At 38.2% G+C, this 20,796-nt stretch overlaps 1 protein-coding gene across 1 annotated transcript in view; it reads right to left on the reverse strand.

Annotated features, from left to right (window-relative positions):
• Positions 1-103: 103 nt before the first annotated feature.
• LOC141046683 (synaptonemal complex central element protein 1-like) overlaps positions 104-20,796 on the reverse strand; it is a 72,269-nt gene continuing 51,576 nt past the window's right edge. The window contains exons 5-11 of the mRNA XM_073541268.1: positions 10,372-10,426; positions 5,384-5,473; positions 4,996-5,059; positions 2,869-2,935; positions 1,416-1,533; positions 1,065-1,154; positions 104-349 (exon numbers count right to left, since the gene is read on the reverse strand). Of these exons, the coding sequence (XP_073397369.1) occupies positions 217-349; positions 1,065-1,154; positions 1,416-1,533; positions 2,869-2,935; positions 4,996-5,059; positions 5,384-5,473; positions 10,372-10,426 (617 nt within the window). The 3' untranslated portion in view covers positions 104-216. The remainder of the gene's footprint in view (positions 350-1,064; positions 1,155-1,415; positions 1,534-2,868; positions 2,936-4,995; positions 5,060-5,383; positions 5,474-10,371; positions 10,427-20,796) is intronic.

Raw genomic sequence — 20,796 nt, forward strand, 5'->3', positions numbered from 1 at the left:
CATCGATTGGTAAAAAAAAGGCGACAGCCTTGTATCTCTTTCGGCATCTGACGCATTTCGCTGCTCTGTCTGCACAGATTGTAATAATTACAGGCAATGATTATAATGGAGAACTCTTTATTTAAGAAAACTTTGGACAGACTACAGAATAATCACTATGCAAAGCAGAAATAACCCCTAGGAAGAAGAGGAGACCTGTGTGTTGTTCTCTGTATCCTATCTGGTGAATGAAAACAGGATACTGGTGGGTTGGGGGGCCCCCTTGCTAAGCTCCGGTTGGGGCTTCTCCGCCAGGGCCTGTGACAGTTTAGGCAGCTTCCGCTCTGCATCTTCCAGCCATGATTTCAGCCTGTCTCCCCAAAACAGACAGGACAACATTAAGACAAGCACAGAGAAGCTTCATTTTTTTCTCATATATACTGAATACATCAGGTGGACTGTCTGCAAGCAGCTTACCGTAACTTGTGAATGCATCTCTGGATGTGACTGGAGAAAAAGACAGCATAACAGAAGATGTATTTGGCATTAAAGGGAATCTGTCACCAGGTATTTCTCACACCATCTAAGAGCAGCATGATGTAAGGGTAGCGACCCTGATTCAATCGATGTATCACTTACCTTACTGAACTGCTTGCTGCAGTTTTGATTAAAAATAGATCTGGCAGTTCTCTAATGCGGAGCTCTGCATATCCCCGCCCACACCACTGATTGGCAGATTTCTCTGTACTCTATGCATAGGCAGAAAGCTGCCAATCAGCAGTGGGGGCATGGTTAGACTACCTGGCAGCAGGTTAACAAGTCGTCTGGTGAAAATCTCCTAGTGACAGATTTAAAGTCCATTTACACAAAGTCCCAATAAAAATAATTGAAAACCATTTACACAAAGTGACTGTCGAGTAGCAATATAGATGTACTATATTCAACAACTTTTCATCATGCAGATTATATGCAAATATGACATAACAGTTCAAAAGAGACAACGAAGATATCAGACAGATTTGTTTTTGCAAATTTGTCCTTGAAAAAAATGTGTTACCGCCTCATTCTATGAGTTTCATACTGACCTGTTATATTTGCTCAGTACTTCTGTCTGTCGCCCAGTTTCCTCTTCTATCATGACCTTGGCACGGTTGTTTTCCTCTTCAAATAGCTTTCTGTAAGGCCATAAGAGAGGCATGAAGAGTCAGTGCTGGATATTACAAGCTCGTTAAGTTACGCCATTCTTTTAGGCTCCCAGAGTTCTAGGAAACCACTATGTGCAGTGACACTACTACGGCCTCTATCTCTTCCATAAATTCATATGGAAAACATTAGATTTGAGTCTCCCAGATTGTCTCTAACCCTAATACATACTTATTTACTGTATAGAGACATTTAGCGCAACAAGTTCCCTGAGGGTGCTCTATGTGTCTTACATTGCCCACGTCGCTTGCTCGCTGCGCAGGAAGAGATTTTCTGTAGTCAGGACACCTTCCTGTCTCAGTTGGGCCTCGGTTTCTTCGAGTTTCTTGAGCTTGGCTAATTTCTGTTTTTCTATGATAACAAATGATAGCTTATACACTCACTGGCCACTTTATTAGGTACACCTGTCCAACTGTGTGTTAAGACTTAATTTCTAATCAGCCAATCACATGGCGGCAACTCAGTGCATTTAGGCATGTAGACATGGTCAAGACAATCTCCTGCAGTTCAAACCGAGCATCAGTATGGGGAAGAAAGGTGATTTGAGTGCCTTTGAACGTGGCATGATTGTTGGTGCCAGAAGGGCTGGTCTGAGAATTTCAGAAACTGCTGATCTACTGGGATTTTCACGCACAACCATCTCTAGGGTTTACAGAGAATGGTCCGAAAAAGAAAAAAAATCCAGTGAGCGGCAGTTCTGTGGCCGGAAATGCCATGTTGATGCCAGAGGTCAGAGGAGAATGGGCAGACTGGTTCGAGCTGATAGAAAGGCAACAGTGACTCAAATTGCCACCCGTTACAACCAAGGTAGGCAGAAGAGCATCTCTGAACGCACAGTGCGTCGAACTTTGAGGCAGATGGGCTACAGCAGCAGAAGACCACACTGGGTACCACTCCTCTCAGCTAAGAACAGGAAACTGAGGCTACAATTTGCACAAGCTCATCGAAATTGGACAGTAGAAGATTGGAAAAACGTTGCCTGGTCTGATGAGTCTCGATTTCTGCTGCGACATTCGGATGGTAGGGTCAGAATTTGGCGTAAACAACATGAAAGCATGGATCCATCCTGCCTTGTATCAACGGTTCAGGCTGGTGGTGGTGGTGTCATGGTGTGGGGAATTTTTTCTGGGCACTCTTTGGGCCCCTTGGTACCAATTGAGCATCGTTGCAACGCCACAGCCTACCTGAGTATTGTTGCTGACCATGTCCATCCCTTTATGACCACAATGTACCCAACATCTGATGGCTACTTTCAGCAGGATAATGCGCCATGTCATAAAGCTCGAATCATCTCAGATTGGTTTCTTGAACATGACAATGAGTTTACTGTACTCAAATGGCCTCCTCAGTCACCAGATCTCAATCCAATAGAGCATCTTTGGGATGTGGTGGAACGGGAGATTCGCATCAGGGATGTGCAGCCGACAAATCTGCGCCAACTGTGTGATGCCATCATGTCAATATGGTCCAAAATCTCTGAGGAATGCTTCCAGCACCTTGTTGAATCTCTGCCACGAAGAATTGAGGCAGTTCTGAAGGCAAAAGGGGGTCCAACCCCTTACTAGCATGGTGTACCTAATAAAGTGGCCAGTGAGTGTATATCCAGCAGTACAGAACTGAGGCCTGTTGAGATGTTGAGCCTGTTGATGGGCTTCATTTTTCCCTGGTAAGTCAGCAATCCCTTACCTTCTAGTAGAAGCTCCTTTTTCCGAATTTTCATTTCATCGGTCTCTACTCCAAGTCTTTTTGCATCCTACAAACAGCACATATAATTCAATGAATGGGCAGGTCGTGGATTCACAAGGTGGTTTATGTCACTGCTGACTGTAGGACGAGACAATGTTTAGAACCGAATCCCTCTCTGATCAGGCTCCTAGATCCGCAATACCAATATGTGGAGACACAATGACTTATCATGGCTATCACTACTATATAGCGCTACACTATTTCACTATACAAATGTATATATGTATATATATATATATATACATATATATATATATATATATATATATATATATATATACATACACACACACACACAGTCATATGTAAAAGTTTGGGCACCCCTATTAATGTTAACCTTTTTTCTTTATAACAATTTTGGTTTTTGCAACAGGTATTTCAGTTTCATATATCTAATAACTGATGGACTCAGTTATATTTCTTGATTCAAATGAGGTTTATTGCACTAACAGAAAATGTGCAATCTGCATTTAAACAAAATTTGACCGGTGCAAAAGTATGGGCACCCTTATCATTTTCTTGATTTGAACACTCCTAACTACTTTTTACTGACTTCCTGAAGCACTAAATTGGTTTTGTAACCTCATTGAGCTTTGAACTTCATAGCCAGGTGTATCAAATCATGAGAAAAGGTATTTAAGGTGGCCACTTGCAAGTAGTTCTCCTAGTTGATTCTCCTATGAAGAGTGGCATCATGGGCTCCTCAAAACAACTCTCAAATGATCTGAAAACAAAGATTATTCAACATAGCTTTTCAGGGGAAGGATACAAAAAGTTGTCTCAGAGATTTAACCTGTCAGTTTCCACTGTGAGGAACATAGTAAGGAAATGCAAGAACACAGGTACAGTTCTTGTTAAGCCCAGAAGTGGCAGGCCAAGAAAAATATCAGAAAGGCAGAGAAGAAGAATGGTGAGAACAGTCAAGGACAATCCACAGACCACCTCCAAAGACCTGCAGCATCATCTTGCTGCAGATGGTGTCACTGTGCATCGGTCAACAATACAGCGCATGCATAACGCCTTTTGTATGACCAAACAACTCAATCTTTGTTTCATCAGTTCACAGGACCTTCTTCCAAAATGTAACTGGCTTGTCCAAATGTGCTTTTGCATACCTCAGGCGACTCTATTTGTGGCGTGCTTGCAGAAACGGCTTCTTTCGCATCACTCTCCCACACAGCTTCTCCTTGTGCAAAGTGCGCTGTATTGTTGACTGATGCACAGTGACACCATCTGCAGCAAGATGATGCTGCAGGTCTTTGGAGGTGGTCTGTGGATTGTCCTTGACTGTTCTCACCATTCTTCTTCTCTGCCTTTCTGATATTTTTCTTGGCCTGCCACTTCTGGGCTTAACAAGAACTGTACCTGTGTTCTTCCATTTCCTTACTATGTTCCTCACAGTGGAAACTGACAGGTTAAATCTCTGAGACACCTTTTTGTATCCTTCCCCTGAAAAGCTATGTTGAATAATCTTGGTTTTCAGATCATTTGAGAGTTGTTTTGAGGAGCCCATGATGCCACTCTTCATAGGAGAATCAAATAGGAGAACTACTTGCAAGTGGCCACTTTAAATACCTTTTCTCATGATTTGATACACCTGGCTATGAAGTTCAAAGCTCAATGAGGTTACAAAACCAATTTAGTGCTTCAGGAAGTCAGTAAAAAGTAGTTAGGAGTGTTCAAATCAAGAAAATGATAAGGGTGCCCATACTTTTGCACCGGTCAAATTTTGTTTAAATGCAGATTGCACATTTTCTGTTAGTACAATAAACCTCATTTGAATCCAGAAATATAACGGAGTCCATCAGTTATTAGATATATGAAACTGAAATACCTGTTGCAAAAACCAAAATTGTTATAAAGAAAAAAGGTTAACATTAATAGGGGTGCCCAAACTTTTACATATGACTATATATATATATATATATATATATATATATATATATATATATATATATATATATATAGAGGGCTTCATTCGGAAATGATCGAACCTGTAATATACCATTAGCGTGTGGACACCATAGTTTTAACCACATGATTCCCTTGGCGCCCTCATATACTTACATAAAACTTTGCCAGCACCTTGTGCTGTTTCATCAGATCTTCCATTTGCTCCTGAAATTCAATCCTATGTCAGTATAGAAAAAAAAAATCATTATAAGGCTAAGTTCAGAAGGGCGCTGAACTTTGTGGACTGGTCACATCCGTGTGCAGTTCCTTGTGCTTATCCACAGTTTGGTCCTTGAATTTCGGCAGACAAGTGCATTCTGTGATTTTTTTACATGCAGACCTGAGGTCCATGTGGAAAGTAATATAACATTGGGTCTATGTGCAGTCTATAGCGCATAAAGACTGCACACAGACCGAAAATACGCCTGTGTGAACTTAGCCTAAAGGTGAATCCTAAAACTATGGTGATTCATCACCTGAATCCAGCATTTTATTCCCTCACCTTTGTTTTCTCTGCTTTTGTTTCTCTTCTTTAATTTTGGTGGTGAGATCATCAATCCTCTTTTTGCTCTCCTCGGCTTGCTCTTGTATTCTGCGCCAATGTAAAGCATACAGTGAGATGACGTGCCCACCCACTTCAGGCCTATTTTTCTCTACTGGGGAGTGGATCTTTCATGCAAGTACCGTGAGTAGTAGTTCAGTCCTTATGACACTACATGTACATATTGTAGCCCTTGTTTAGACTATGGTGTATAGTTTTTGTAACCCCCCTCAAGTCCTTCAGTGCTGATATGTACTCAGTCTTTTCTCTGCAGGAGGTGGTCCATGTCCATGCCTGGTATAATGAACCTCCCAGATAGTGATATTACTGGTAATGTGCTTCCTGTAAGGTTTGCTATTTTGTTTTGATTATGTATTATCCTGTAGGTCTGATATTTTGTGTCAGGGAAGTCCCCTTTGATCACAATGCTACCTCCGTGTCACAGGCAAATATCAGGATCCCAACAAACATCCCCTCATATCTCAGCTTCTCGGGACCCTGTGAGTGCACTTAAGAGAAGTGGAAGATTGCGATATAAGTATTTAGAATTTACGTTCAACTTTGCAGAACAAATTAGAAATCTCCTTAACCCCTTGGTGACAGAGCCAATTTAGCACTTAATGACCAAGCTAATTTTTACAATTCTGACCACTGTCAATTTATGTAGTTATAGCTCTGGAACGCTTTAACGGATCCCACTGATTCTGAGACTGTTTTTTCGTGACATATTGTATTTCATGTTAGTGGTAAGATTTCGTCGATATAACTTGTGTTTATTTATGAAAAAAATGAAAATTTGGCAAAAATTGGGAAAAATTTTCAATTTTCAAACTTTTAATTTTTGGACCCTTAAATCAGAGAGTGGTGTCACACAAAATAGTTAATAAATAACATTTCCCACATGTCAACTTTACATCAGCACAATTTTGGAAACATATTTTTTTTTTATTAGGGCGTTATAAGGGTTAAAATTTGACCAGCGATTTCTAATTTTTCCAACAAAATTTACAAAACCATTTTTTTAGGGACCATCTCGCATTTGAAGTGAGTTTGGGGGTCAATATGACAGAAAATACCCAAAAGTGACATCATTCTAAAAACTGCACCCATCAAGGTGCGCAAAACCACATTCAAGACGTTTATTAACCCTTCAGGTGCTTCACAAGAACTAAAGCAATGTGTAAGGAAAAAATGAACATTTTACTTTTTTCACAAAAAAATTACTTTGGAACCAATTTTTCTTATTTTCACAAGGGTATCAGCAGAAAATGGACCACAAAATTTGTCATGCAATTTTCCTGAGTACGCCAATACCCCGTATGTGGGGGAAAGCCACTGTTTGTGCGTATGGCAGGGCTCAGAAGGGAGGGAGCACTGTTTGACTTTTTGAACACAAAATTGGTTGGAATGTCACATTTGGAGACCACCTGATGTACCTAAACAGTGGAACCCCCCATTCTAACTCAAACCTTAAATGCATCACACCCCTAACCCTAAATCCCAACCCTAACCATAACCCTAACCACAAACCTAACTGTTATGAATGGATCACCGAGGAGGATAGCAGGACCAGGCTAAGCCACCAGAAACCAGAGAGGTTGGTAACTAAGCGGATTGCAGACTCCTGATCCTATCCACACAACTAGCAGTAGCCGTGGAGTGTGCCTACGATGCCCTAGACGCCTCGGCACAGCCGGAGAGCTAACTCAGCCTAAAGCAAGAAAGGTGAAATCTAAACTGCCCCGGAGCAGACCCCAAAGGAATAGATAGCCCCAAACATATATTGTCGGTGAGACAAGATGAAAACACAAACGCAGGCAGAAAAATAGACTGAGCAAAGGATGGGGCCCACACTGACTAGACAGGACAGGAAAGGAAAAACACTGTCTGCAATCACGTTAAAAACCCTGAAAAATCCAACACGTCTGATGCACAAAAAAACACTGAAGTCACACGACTTCGACCCTACTATATCAGCACTCTGGTATATACTGAAAGCAAAGCAAAAAGAGACCAAAATAACAGGGGACAGAACAAACTGACACAAGCAGTAACATATGGGCGGTGATCTAGCACAGCCCCAGCAGGAGCAAGCTGACCCGCACAAAGCAGAGATAGACAAAACCAGATCAAGTGCAAAAGATTAACAAATGAACCACTTAGCTGAACCATGCAGGAACAGAGCAGGAGACATCAGACCTCAGAAGGCACAGGAAGAAAATCACGAGCAGGGATTGAAGGAAGTCAGCTGTCTTAAATACTACAGTCAAAAACCCCAGATCTCCAATCGTCGTCATCATTATCAGGTGGCAAGCCTCTGTCAATCTGACCAGCTCCACTACCTCCAGTAACCACGAGAGGGAGCCCAGAAAGAGAACTCGCAACACCTCTGTCAATCTGACCAGCTTCACTACCTTCAGTAACCACCAGAGGGAGCCCAGAAAGAGAATTCACAACACCTAACCCTAACACACCCCTAAGCCTAATCTCAACCCTAACCGTAATCTCAACCATAACCCTAGCCCAACCCTAACTTTATCCCAACCCTAACTTTTGCCCCAACCCTAACTTTAGCCCCAACCCTAACCCTAATTTTAGCCTATGCCTAACTAACTTTAGCCCAACTCTAACCCTAATGGAAAGATGGAAATAAATACTTTTTTTTATTTTATTATTTTTTCCTAACTAGGACTGGTCTCACATTTGCGTTTTTTAGCAAAGTGCATCGTGCGCGTCCATGCACATGCGCCCCTATGTTTAACATGGCAGGCGCATGGTCTAGCATTTGCACGAGTTCGTATGCGTTTTCATGTGCATGCGTTTTTTGTGGTGTGCGCCTAGGCGCGCCCGACGCAACCTGTTGCATTTTTGGGTCCGTCCAACGCTGTCCAAAAAACGTATGCGCACACTTGTGCACGGCAATGCGTCAAAATAATGCATTACAGTCTATGGCAACGCAGGCGTTTTAAGAGTTAACATGGCTAGAAACTGGTTAAAACTCATGCGCCTAAAAAACGCAAACGCATGCAAAACGCATGATGTGTTTTTTGCAAGCGTTTCTATTGTGCACGAAGTGCAGCGCTAAAAAACCCTAATGTGAAATTAGCCTTAGGGGTTATAAAAGGGGGTTTGATTTTCTGTTTTTCTTTATTTTGATCACTGTGATAGGGTCACACACTAGCGTCCGATGGTGTCCCCCCACTGCAGGGCACTATCTTACCGCGGCAAGTGGCAGCTACCGCCGGTGCAGCACCCAACCCTGGGCGATTAGAGGCATCTGCCTGAGAGGCTCTGTGCACACCTGCACGCTTATCTGGGATTATTATCCTGTGCTGGCACCACTGCAGCGGCGCCGAGTGCTAGTGGACTAGAAGGACTCTAATCCCGTGTCCTTGGGATAGAGTCCTGTGTCCGTACTCTAGCGCTCATCTGGCCAAGTCCTGTGAGCTTAACAGGCTTCGGCATTTACTTTGTGTGGCACCGCGGTTCTGTGAAGTAACAAAACTCGCGTCTGTACTCACCGGGTGATGCTAACCCGCGTGTGTTCATTTATTGCCTGCCATATAACCTCCGCCATTACCAAGCAGCAGTTCTACACCGCTGCACGGTGGACCCCAGGCTGTGAACGCACCTCATTGTCATTTTTATTATTTGGTGCGTTCCGCCAGCCTAACACCTGGTGTTGCGATCACCATTATTCACGGAATAACGGCGACCGCAAAAAAGTCAGGTTTCCCATTTCATTGCTCTCTCTTCTGAGGTGATTGCACATTAGAGGAGAGTGAAATGGGGTCCCCCTGCCACCGGCGTCTTTTTCCGGGAAGAAAATGGTGGACGCATGCGCAGTGCGCCCCCCTGAAATTTGGTCACTTTGTGGTGGTAATATGTGGTCTTGTCATGGTGTGGTGGTATTTGTTCCTTGTATGTGATATTATTCAGTCACTGTGGTGGTAATATGTGGTCTGGACATGGTGTGGTGGTATTTGTTCCTTGTATGTGGTATTATTTGGTCGCTATGTGGTGGTAATATGTGGTCTGGTCATGGTGTGGCGGTATTTGTTCCTTGTATGTGATATTATTCGGTCACTGTGGTGGTAATATGTGGTCTGGACATGGTGTGGTGGTATTTGTTCCTTGTATGTGATATTATTGGTCACCATGTGGTGGTAATATGGTGTCTGGTCATGGTGCGGTGGTATTTGTCCCTTGTATGTGATATTATTGGTCATTTAAAAAATTGAAAAATAAATAAAAATATACCTAAATTCTATTGCATATTTTAACAAATATTTAATAGGTTACAGTAGAGTTTGGCCAAAAGAGTCTACTGTGTCGTGGTGGCAGCTTAAAAAATCTTTTGGCCAAAACAAAAGCTGCTGGCTATTTGTGTGATCTGGTGATGGCAACTGTTAATGTGTGATTGGTGGGAAGTGGAGTTTTTCCAAGAGAGTGCGGTGGGACTGTGGACAGTTTGAGGGGTGGAGGCGGGGCCGGGGTGGAGCCTGGGCAGAGTTGCCAATATGGGGCCCCGAAATTCCTAGTGGCAGCCCTGAAGGTATTGATGAGCACACTAACTATGTGCACACAGAGTTTTTTTGGCTCTGCGGATTTTGTAGTAAAAACCGCAGATAAATCCGCAGGACTAAAGTCCTGGGGTTTATCTGCGGTTTTGCCCTGCGGTTTTACACCTCATAATGGATGAGGTGTGAAACTGCAGTGTTTCTGCACTAAAGAATTGACATGCTCCGGATTGTAAACCGCAGGAAAACCGCACGGGAAAATCCGCAGCATGTGCACAGTGTTTTCCGGTTTGCCATTGAAAACAATGGTACTGTACAACGCACCTAAATCTGCTGCCGACCCGCAGCTGCAGAAACGCTGTGGATCCGCAGCAGAACCGCACCGTGTGCACATACCCTACACACATAAGTAACATGGCGTCCACTTACTTCTTTCCTTTCTTTAACTGACTGTCACGTTTTATCTTTAGAAGTCGGACGATTTCTAAAAGAAAATACAGACATTTTGTTTTGTTACATTTTATGAGATAAAGGATAATAATGTAAGCTAGGACTAATTAGAATTTGTAGAAGCACCAAGAAAAGAACTGTGAGTGCCAGCTGTATCATCATAAAGTGCCCAAATAATAACAACTTATAGTGTGCCCAATTATACTACCATAGTGTACCACGTAATATCATTCTATAGTGAACCCAATTATACTACCATAGTGTACCAAGTAATATCATCTTATAGTATGCCCAATTATACTACCATAGTGTACCAAGTAATATCATCTTACAGTGTGCTCAATTATACTACCATAGTATTCCAAGTAATACCATCCTATAGTATGCCCAATTATACTACCACAGTGCACAAAGTAATATCATCCTATAGTGTACCCAATTATACTACCATAGTATACAAAGTAATATCGTCCTATAGTATGCCCAATTATACTATCATAGTGTACCAAGTAATATCATCTTATAGTGTACCCAATTATAGTGTACCATGTAATATCATCCTATAGTGGCCCAATTATACTACCATAGTGTACCAAGTAATATCATCTTATAGTGTGCTCAATTATACTACCATAGTATTCCAAGTAATATCATCCTATAGTATGCCCAATTATACTACCACAGTGCACAAAGTAATATCATCCTATAGTGTACCCAATTATACTACCATAGTGTACCATGTAACATCATCCTATAGTGTGCCCAATTATACTACCACAGTGCACAAAGTAATATCCTCCTATAGTGTACCCAATTATACTACCATAGTATACCAAGTAACATCATCCTATAGTGTGCCCAATTATACTACCACAGTGCACAAAGTAATATCATCCTATAGTGTACCCAATTATACTACCATAGTGTACCATGTAATATCGTCCTATAGTATGCCCAATTATACTACCATAGTGTACCAAGTAATATCATCTTATAGTGTGCCCAATTATACTACCATAGTGTACCAAGTAATATCGTCCTAGAGTATGCCCAATTATACTACCATAGTATACCAAGAAATATCATCCTATAGTATGCCCAATTATACTACCATAGTGTACCAAGTAATATCATCATAAAGTGTGTCAATTATACTACCATAGTATACCAAGTAATAGCATCCTATAGTATGCCCAATTATACTACCATAGTGTACCAAGTAATATCATCCTATAGTGTGCCCAATTATACTACCACAGTGCACAAAGTAATATCATCCTATAGTGTACCCAATTATACTACCATAGTGTACCATGTAATATCATCCTATAGTATGCCCAATTATACTACCATAGTGTACCAAGTAATATCATCTTATAGTGTGCCCAATTATACTACCATAGTGTACCAAGTAATATCGTCCTATAGTATGCCCAATTATACTACCATAGTGTACCAAGTAATATCATCCTATAGTATGCCCAGTTATACTACCACAGTGCACAAAGTAATATCATCCTATAGTGTACCCAATTATACTACCATAGTATACCAAGTAATATCATCCTATAGTATGCCCAATTATACTACTATAGTGTACCAAGTAATATCATCCTATAGTGTGCCCAATTATACTACCACAGTGCACAAAGTAATGTCATCCTATAGTGTACCCAATTATACTACCATAGTGTACCATGTAATATCATCTTATAGTGTGCTCAATTATACTACCATAGAGTACCAAGTAATATCGTCCAATAGTATGCCCAACTATACTACCATAGTGTACCAAGTAATATCATCTTATAGTGTACCCAATTATACTACCATAGTGTACCATGTAATATCATCCTATAGTGTGCCCAATTATACTACCATAGTGTACCAAGTAATATCATCCTATAGTGTGCCCATTTATACTACCATAGTATTCCAAGTAATATCATCTTATAGTGTGCCCAATTATACTACCATAGTGTACCAAGTAATATCGTCCCATAGTATGCCCAATTATACTATCATAATGTACCAAGTAATATCATCGTATAGTGTGCCCAATTATACTACCACAGTGCACAAAGTAATATCATCCTATAGTGTACCCAATTATACTACCATAGTGTACCATGTAATATCGTCCTATAGTATGCCCAATTATACTACCATAGTGTACCAAGTAATATCATCATATAGTGTGTCAATTATACTACCATAGTATACCAAGTAATAGCATCCTATAGTATGCCCAATTATACTACCATAGTGTACCAAGTAATATCATCCTATAGTGTGCCCAATTATACTACCACAGTGCAAAGTAATATCATCCTATAGTGTACCCAATTATACTACCACAGTGCACAAAGTAATATCATCCTATAGTGTACCCAATTATACTACCATAGTGTACCAAGTAATATCATCTTAAAGTGTGCTCAATTATACTACCATAGTATTCCAAGTAATACCATCCTATAGTATGCCCAATTATACTACCACAGTGCACAAAGTAATATCATCCTATAGTGTACCCAATTATACTACCATAGTATACAAAGTAATATCGTCCTATAGTATGCCCAATTATACTATCATAGTGTACCAAGTAATATCATCTTATAGTTTGCTCAATTATACTACCATAGTATTCCAAGTAATATCATCCTATAGTGTGCCCAACTATACTACCACAGTGTACAAAGTAATATCCTCCTATAGTGTACCCAATTATACTACCATAGTATACCAAGTAACATCATCCTATACTGTGCCCAATTATACTACCACAGTGCACAAAGTAATATCATCCTATAGTGTACCCAATTATACTACCATAGTGTACCATGTAATATCGTCCTATAGTATGCCCAATTATACTACCATAGTGTACCAAGTAATATCATCTTATAGTGTGCCCAATTATACTACCATAGTATACCAAGAAATATCATCCTACAGTGTGCCCAATTATACTACCACAGTGCACAAAGTAATATCATCCTATAGTGTACCCAATTATACTACCATAGTGTACCATGTAATATTGTCCTATAGTATGCCCAATTATACTACCATAGTGTACCATGTAATATCATCCTATAGTGTGTTCAATTATACTACCATAGTGTACCAAGTCATATCATCTTATAGTGTGCCCAATTATACTACCATAGTGTACCAAGTAATATCGTCCAATAGTATGCCCAACTATACTACCATAGTGTACCAAGTAATATCATCCTATAGTATGCCCAGTTATACTACCACAGTGCACAAAGTAATATCATCCTATAGTGTACCCAATTATACTACCATAGTGTACCAAGTAATATCATCCTATAGTGTGCCCAATTATACTACCACAATGCACAAAGTAATGTCATCCTATAGTGTACCCAATTATACTACCATAGTGTACCATGTAATATCATCTTATAGTGTGCTCAATTATACTACCATAGAGTACCAAGTAATATCGTCCAATAGTATGCCCAACTATACTACCATAGTGTACCAAGTAATATCATCTTATAGTGTACCCAATTATACTACCATAGTGTACCAAGTAATATCATCCTATAGTGTGCCCAATTATACTACCACAGTGCACAAAGTAATATCATCCTATAGTGTACCCAATTATACTACCATAGTGTACCATGTAATATCATCCTATAGTGTGCCCAATTATACTACCATAGTGTACCAAGTAATATCATCCTATAGTGTGCCCAATTATACTACCATAGTATTCCAAGTAATATCATCTTATAGTGTGCCCAATTATACTACCATAGTGTACCAAGTAATATCGTCCCATAGTATGCCCAATTATACTATCATAATGTACCAAGTAATATCATCGTATAGTGTGCCCAATTATACTACCACAGTGCACAAAGTAATATCATCCTATAGTGTACCCAATTATACTACCATAGTGTACCATGTAATATCGTCCTATAGTATGCCCAATTATACTACCATAGTGTACCAAGTAATATCATCATATAGTGTGTCAATTATACTACCATAGTATACCAAGTAATAGCATCCTATAGTATGCCCAATTATACTACCATAGTGTACCAAGTAATATCATCCTATAGTGTGCCCAATTATACTACCACAGTGCAAAGTAATATCATCCTATAGTGTACCCAATTATACTACCACAGTGCACAAAGTAATATCATCCTATAGTGTACCCAATTATACTACCATAGTGTACCAAGTAATATCATCTTAAAGTGTGCTCAATTATACTACCATAGTATTCCAAGTAATACCATCCTATAGTATGCCCAATTATACTACCACAGTGCACAAAGTAATATCATCCTATAGTGTACCCAATTATACTACCATAGTATACAAAGTAATATCGTCCTATAGTATGCCCAATTATACTATCATAGTGTACCATGTAATATCATCTTAAAGTGTGCTCAATTATACTACCATAGTATTCCAAGTAATATCATCCTATAGTGTGCCCAACTATACTACCACAGTGTACAAAGTAATATCCTCCTATAGTGTACCCAATTATACTACCATAGTATACCAAGTAACATCATCCTATACTGTGCCCAATTATACTACCACAGTGCACAAAGTAATATCATCCTATAGTGTACCCAATTATACTACCATAGTGCACCATGTAATATCGTCCTATAGTATGCCCAATTATACTACCATAGTGTACCAAGTAATATCATCTTATAGTGTGCCCAATTATACTACCATAGTATACCAAGAAATATCATCCTACAGTGTGCCCAATTATACTACCACAGTGCACAAAGTAATATCATCCTATAGTGTACCCAATTATACTACCATAGTGTACCATGTAATATTGTCCTATAGTATGCCCAATTATACTACCATAGTGTACCATGTAATATCATCCTATAGTGTGTTCAATTATACTACCATAGTGTACCAAGTCATATCATCTTATAGTGTGCCCAATTATACTACCATAGTGTACCAAGTAATATCGTCCAATAGTATGCCCAACTATACTACCATAGTGTACCAAGTAATATCATCTTATAGTGTACCCAATTATACTACCATAGTGTACCAAGTAATATCATCCTATAGTGTGCCCAATTATACTACCACAGTGCACAAAGTAATATCATCCTATAGTGTACCCAATTATACTACCATAGTGTACCATGTAATATCATCCTATAGTGTGCCCAATTATACTACCATAGTGTACCAAGTAATATCATCCTATAGTGTGCCCAATTATACTACCATAGTGTACCAAGTAATATCATCCTATAGTGTGCCCAATTATACTACCATAGTGTACCAAGTAATATCGTCCCATAGTATGCCCAATTATACTATCATAGTGTACCAAGTAATATCATCCTATAGTGTGCCCAATTATACTACCACAGTGCACAAAGTAATATCATCCTATAGTGTACCCAATTATACTACCATAGTGTACCAAGTAATATCATCATATAGTGTGTCAATTATACTACCATAGTATACCAAGTAATAGCATACTATAGTATGCCCAATTATACTACCATAGTGTACCAAGTAATATCATCCTATAGTGTGCCCAATTATACTACCACAGTGCACAAAGTAATATCATCCTATAGTGTACCCAATTATACTACCATAGTGTACCAAGTAATATCATCTTATAGTGTGCCCAATTATACTACCATATTATACCAAGTAATATAATCCTATAGTATGCCCAATTATACTACCATAGTGTACCAAGTAATATCATCCTATAGTGTGCTCAATTATACTACCATAGTATTCCAATTAATATCATCCTATAGTATGCCCAATTATACTACCACAGTGCACAAAGTAATATCATCCTATAGTGTACCCAATTATACTACCATAGTATACAAAGTAATATCGTCCTATAGTATGCCCAATTATACTATCATAGTGTACCAAGTAATATCATCTTATAGTGTGCTCAATTATACTACCATAGTATTCCAAGTAATATCATCCTATAGTGTGCCCAACTATACTACCACAGTGTACAAAGTAATATCCTCCTATAGTGTACCCAATTATACTACCATAGTATACCAAGTAACATCATCCTATAGTGTGCCCAATTATACTACCACAGTGCACAAAGTAATATCATCCTATAGTGTACCCAATTATACTACCATAGTGTACCATGTAATATCGTCCTATAGTATGCCCAATTATACTACCATAGTGTACCAAGTAATATCATCTTATAGTGTGCCTAATTATACTACCATAGTGTACCAAGTAATATCGTCCTAGAGTGTGCCCAATTATACTACCATAGTATACCAAGAAATATCATCCTATAGTGTGCCCAATTATACTACCACAGTGCACAAAGTAATATCATCCTATAGTGTACCCAATTATACTACCATAGTATACCAAGTAATATCATCCTATAGTGTGCCCAATTATACTACCATAGTGTACCAAGTAATATCATCCTATAGTGTGTTCAATTATACTACCATAGTGTACCAAGTAATATCGTCCTATAGTATGCCCAATTATAATACCATAGTGTACCAAGTAATATCATCTTATAGTGTTCCCAATTATACTACCATAGTGTACCAAGTAATATCGTCCTATAGTATGCCCAATTATACTACCATAGTGTACCAAGTAATATCATCTTATAGTGTGCTCAATTATACTACCATAGTATTCCAAGTAATATCATCCTATAGTATGCCCAATTATACTACCACAGTGCACAAAGTAATATCATCCTATAGTATGCCCAATTATACTACCATAGTGTACCAAGTAATATCATCTTATAGTGTGCCCAATTATACTACCATAGTGTACCAAGTAATATCATCTTAGAGTGTGCTCAATTATACTACCATAGTGTACCAAGTAATATCATCTTATAGTGTGCTCAATTATACTACCATAGTATTCCAAGTAATATCATCCTATAGTATGCCCAATTATACTACCACAGTGCACAAAGTAATATCATCCTATAGTGTACCCAATTATACTACCATAGTGTACCATGTAATATCGTCCTATAGTGTGCCCAATTATACTACCATAGTGTACCAAGTAATATCATCTTATAGTGTGCTCAATTATACTACCATAGTGTACCAAGTAATATCGTCCTATAGTATGCCCAATTATACTACCATAGTGTACCAAGTAATATCATCTTATAGTGTGCTCAATTATACTACCATAGTATTCCAAGTAATATCATCCTATAGTATGCCCAATTATACTACCATAGTGTACCAAGTAATATCATCTTATAGTGTGCCCAATTATACTACCATAGTGTACCAAGTAATACCATCCTATAGTATGTCCAATTATACTACCATAGTATACCAAGTAATATCATCTTATAGTGTGCCCAATTATACTACCATAGTGTACCAAGTAATATCATCCTATAGTATGTCCAATTATACTACCATAGTATTCCAAGTAATATCATCCTATAGTATGCCCAATTATACTACCATAGTGTACCAAGTAATATCATCCTATAGTATGTCCAATTATACTACCATAGTATTCCAAGTAATATCATCCTATAGTATGCCCAATTATACTACCACAGTGCAAAAAGTAATATCATCCTATATTGTACCCAATTATACTACCATAGTGTACCATGTAATATCATCCTATAGTGTGCCCAATTATACTACCATAGTGTACCAAGTAATATCATCTTATAGTGTGCCCAATTATACTACCATAGTGTACCAAGTAATATCATCCTATAGTATGCCCAATTATACTACCATAGTGTACCAAATAATATCATCTTATAGTGTGCTCAATTATACTACCATAGTGTACCAAGTAATATCATCCTATAGTATGTCCAATTATACTACCATAGTATACCAAGTAATATCATCTTATAGTGTGCCCAATTATACTACCATAGTGTACCAAGTAATATCATCCTATAGTATGTCCAATTATACTACCATAGTATTCCAAGTAATATCATCCTATAGTATGCCCAATTATACTACCACAGTGCACAAAGTAATATCATCCTATATTGTACCCAATTATACTACCATAGTGTACCATGTAATATCATCCTATAGTGTGCTCAATTATACTACCATAGTGTACCAAGTAATATCGTCCTATAGTATGCCCAATTATACTACCATAGTGTACCAAGTAATATCATCTTATAGTGTGCCCAATTATACTACCATAGTGTACCAAGTAATATCATCTTAGAGTGTGCTCAATTATACTACCATAGTGTACCAAGTAATATCATCTTATAGTGTGCTCAATTATACTACCATAGTATTCCAAGTAATATCATCCTATAGTATGCCCAATTATACTACCACAGTGCACAAAGTAATATCATCCTATAGTGTACCCAATTATACTACCATAGTGTACCATGTAATATCGTCCTATAGTGTGCCCAATTATACTACCATAGTGTACCAAGTAATATCATCTTATAGTGTGCTCAATTATACTACCATAGTGTACCAAGTAATATCGTCCTATAGTATGCCCAATTATACTACCATAGTGTACCAAGTAATATCATCTTATAGTGTGCTCAATTATACTACCATAGTATTCCAAGTAATATCATCCTATAGTATGCCCAATTATACTACCATAGTGTACCAAGTAATATCATCTTATAGTGTGCCCAATTATACTACCATAGTGTACCAAGTAATACCATCCTATAGTATGTCCAATTATACTACCATAGTATACCAAGTAATATCATCTTATAGTGTGCCCAATTATACTACCATAGTGTACCAAGTAATATCATCCTATAGTATGTCCAATTATACTACCATAGTATTCCAAGTAATATCATCCTATAGTATGCCCAATTATACTACCATAGTGTACCAAGTAATATCATCCTATAGTATGTCCAATTATACTACCATAGTATTCCAAGTAATATCATCCTATAGTATGCCCAATTATACTACCACAGTGCACAAAGTAATATCATCCTATATTGTACCCAATTATACTACCATAGTGTACCATGTAATATCATCCTATAGTGTGCCCAATTATACTACCATAGTGTACCAAGTAATATCATCTTATAGTGTGCCCAATTATACTACCATAGTGTACCAAGTAATATCATCCTATAGTATGCCCAATTATACTACCATAGTGTACCAAATAATATCATCTTATAGTGTGCTCAATTATACTACCATAGTGTACCAAGTAATATCATCCTATAGTATGTCCAATTATACTACCATAGTATACCAAGTAATATCATCTTATAGTGTGCCCAATTATACTACCATAGTGTACCAAGTAATATCATCCTATAGTATGTCCAATTATACTACCATAGTATTCCAAGTAATATCATCCTATAGTATGCCCAATTATACTACCACAGTGCACAAAGTAATATCATCCTATATTGTACCCAATTATACTACCATAGTGTACCATGTAATATCATCCTATAGTGTGCTCAATTATACTACCATAGTGTACCAAGTAATATCGTCCTATAGTATGTCCAATTATACTACCATAGTGTACCAAGTAATATCATCATATAGTGTGTCAATTATACTACCATAGTATACCAAGTAATATCATCCTATAGTATGCCCAATTATACTACCATAGTGTACCAAGTAATATCATCCTATAGTATGCCCAATTATACTACCATAGTGTACCAAGTAATATCGTCCTATAGTATGCCCAATTATACTACCATAGTGTACCAAGTAATATCATCTTATAGTGTGCTCAATTATACTACCATAGTATTCCAAGTAATATCATCCTATAGTATGCCCAATTATACTACCACAGTGCACAAAGTAATATCATCCTATAGTGTACCCAATTATACTACCATAGTGTACCATGTAATATCATCCTATAGTGTCCCCAATTATACTACCATAGTGTACCAAGTAATATCATCTTATAGTGTTCTCAATTATACTACCATAGCGTACAAAGTAATATCGTCCTATAGTATGCCCAACTATACTACCATAGTGTACCAAGTAATATCATCCTATAGTATGCCCAATTATACTACCACAGTGCACAAAGTAATATCATCCTATAGTGTACCCAATTATAGTGTACCATGTAATATCATCCTATAGTATGCCCAATTATACTACCATAGTGTACCAAGTAATATCATCATATAGTGTGTCAATTATACTACCATAGTATACCAAGTAACATCATCTTATAGTGTGCCCAATTATACTACCATAGTGTACCAAGTAATATCATCCTATAGTGTGCTCAATTATACTACCATAGTGTACCAAGTAATATCGTCCTATAGTATGCCCAATTATACTA

This window comes from Dendrobates tinctorius, unplaced genomic scaffold (assembly GCF_039654945.1).
Source record: "Dendrobates tinctorius isolate UK_male_01 unplaced genomic scaffold, ASM3965494v1 ptg000120l, whole genome shotgun sequence".
NCBI lineage: Eukaryota > Metazoa > Chordata > Amphibia > Anura > Dendrobatidae > Dendrobates > Dendrobates tinctorius.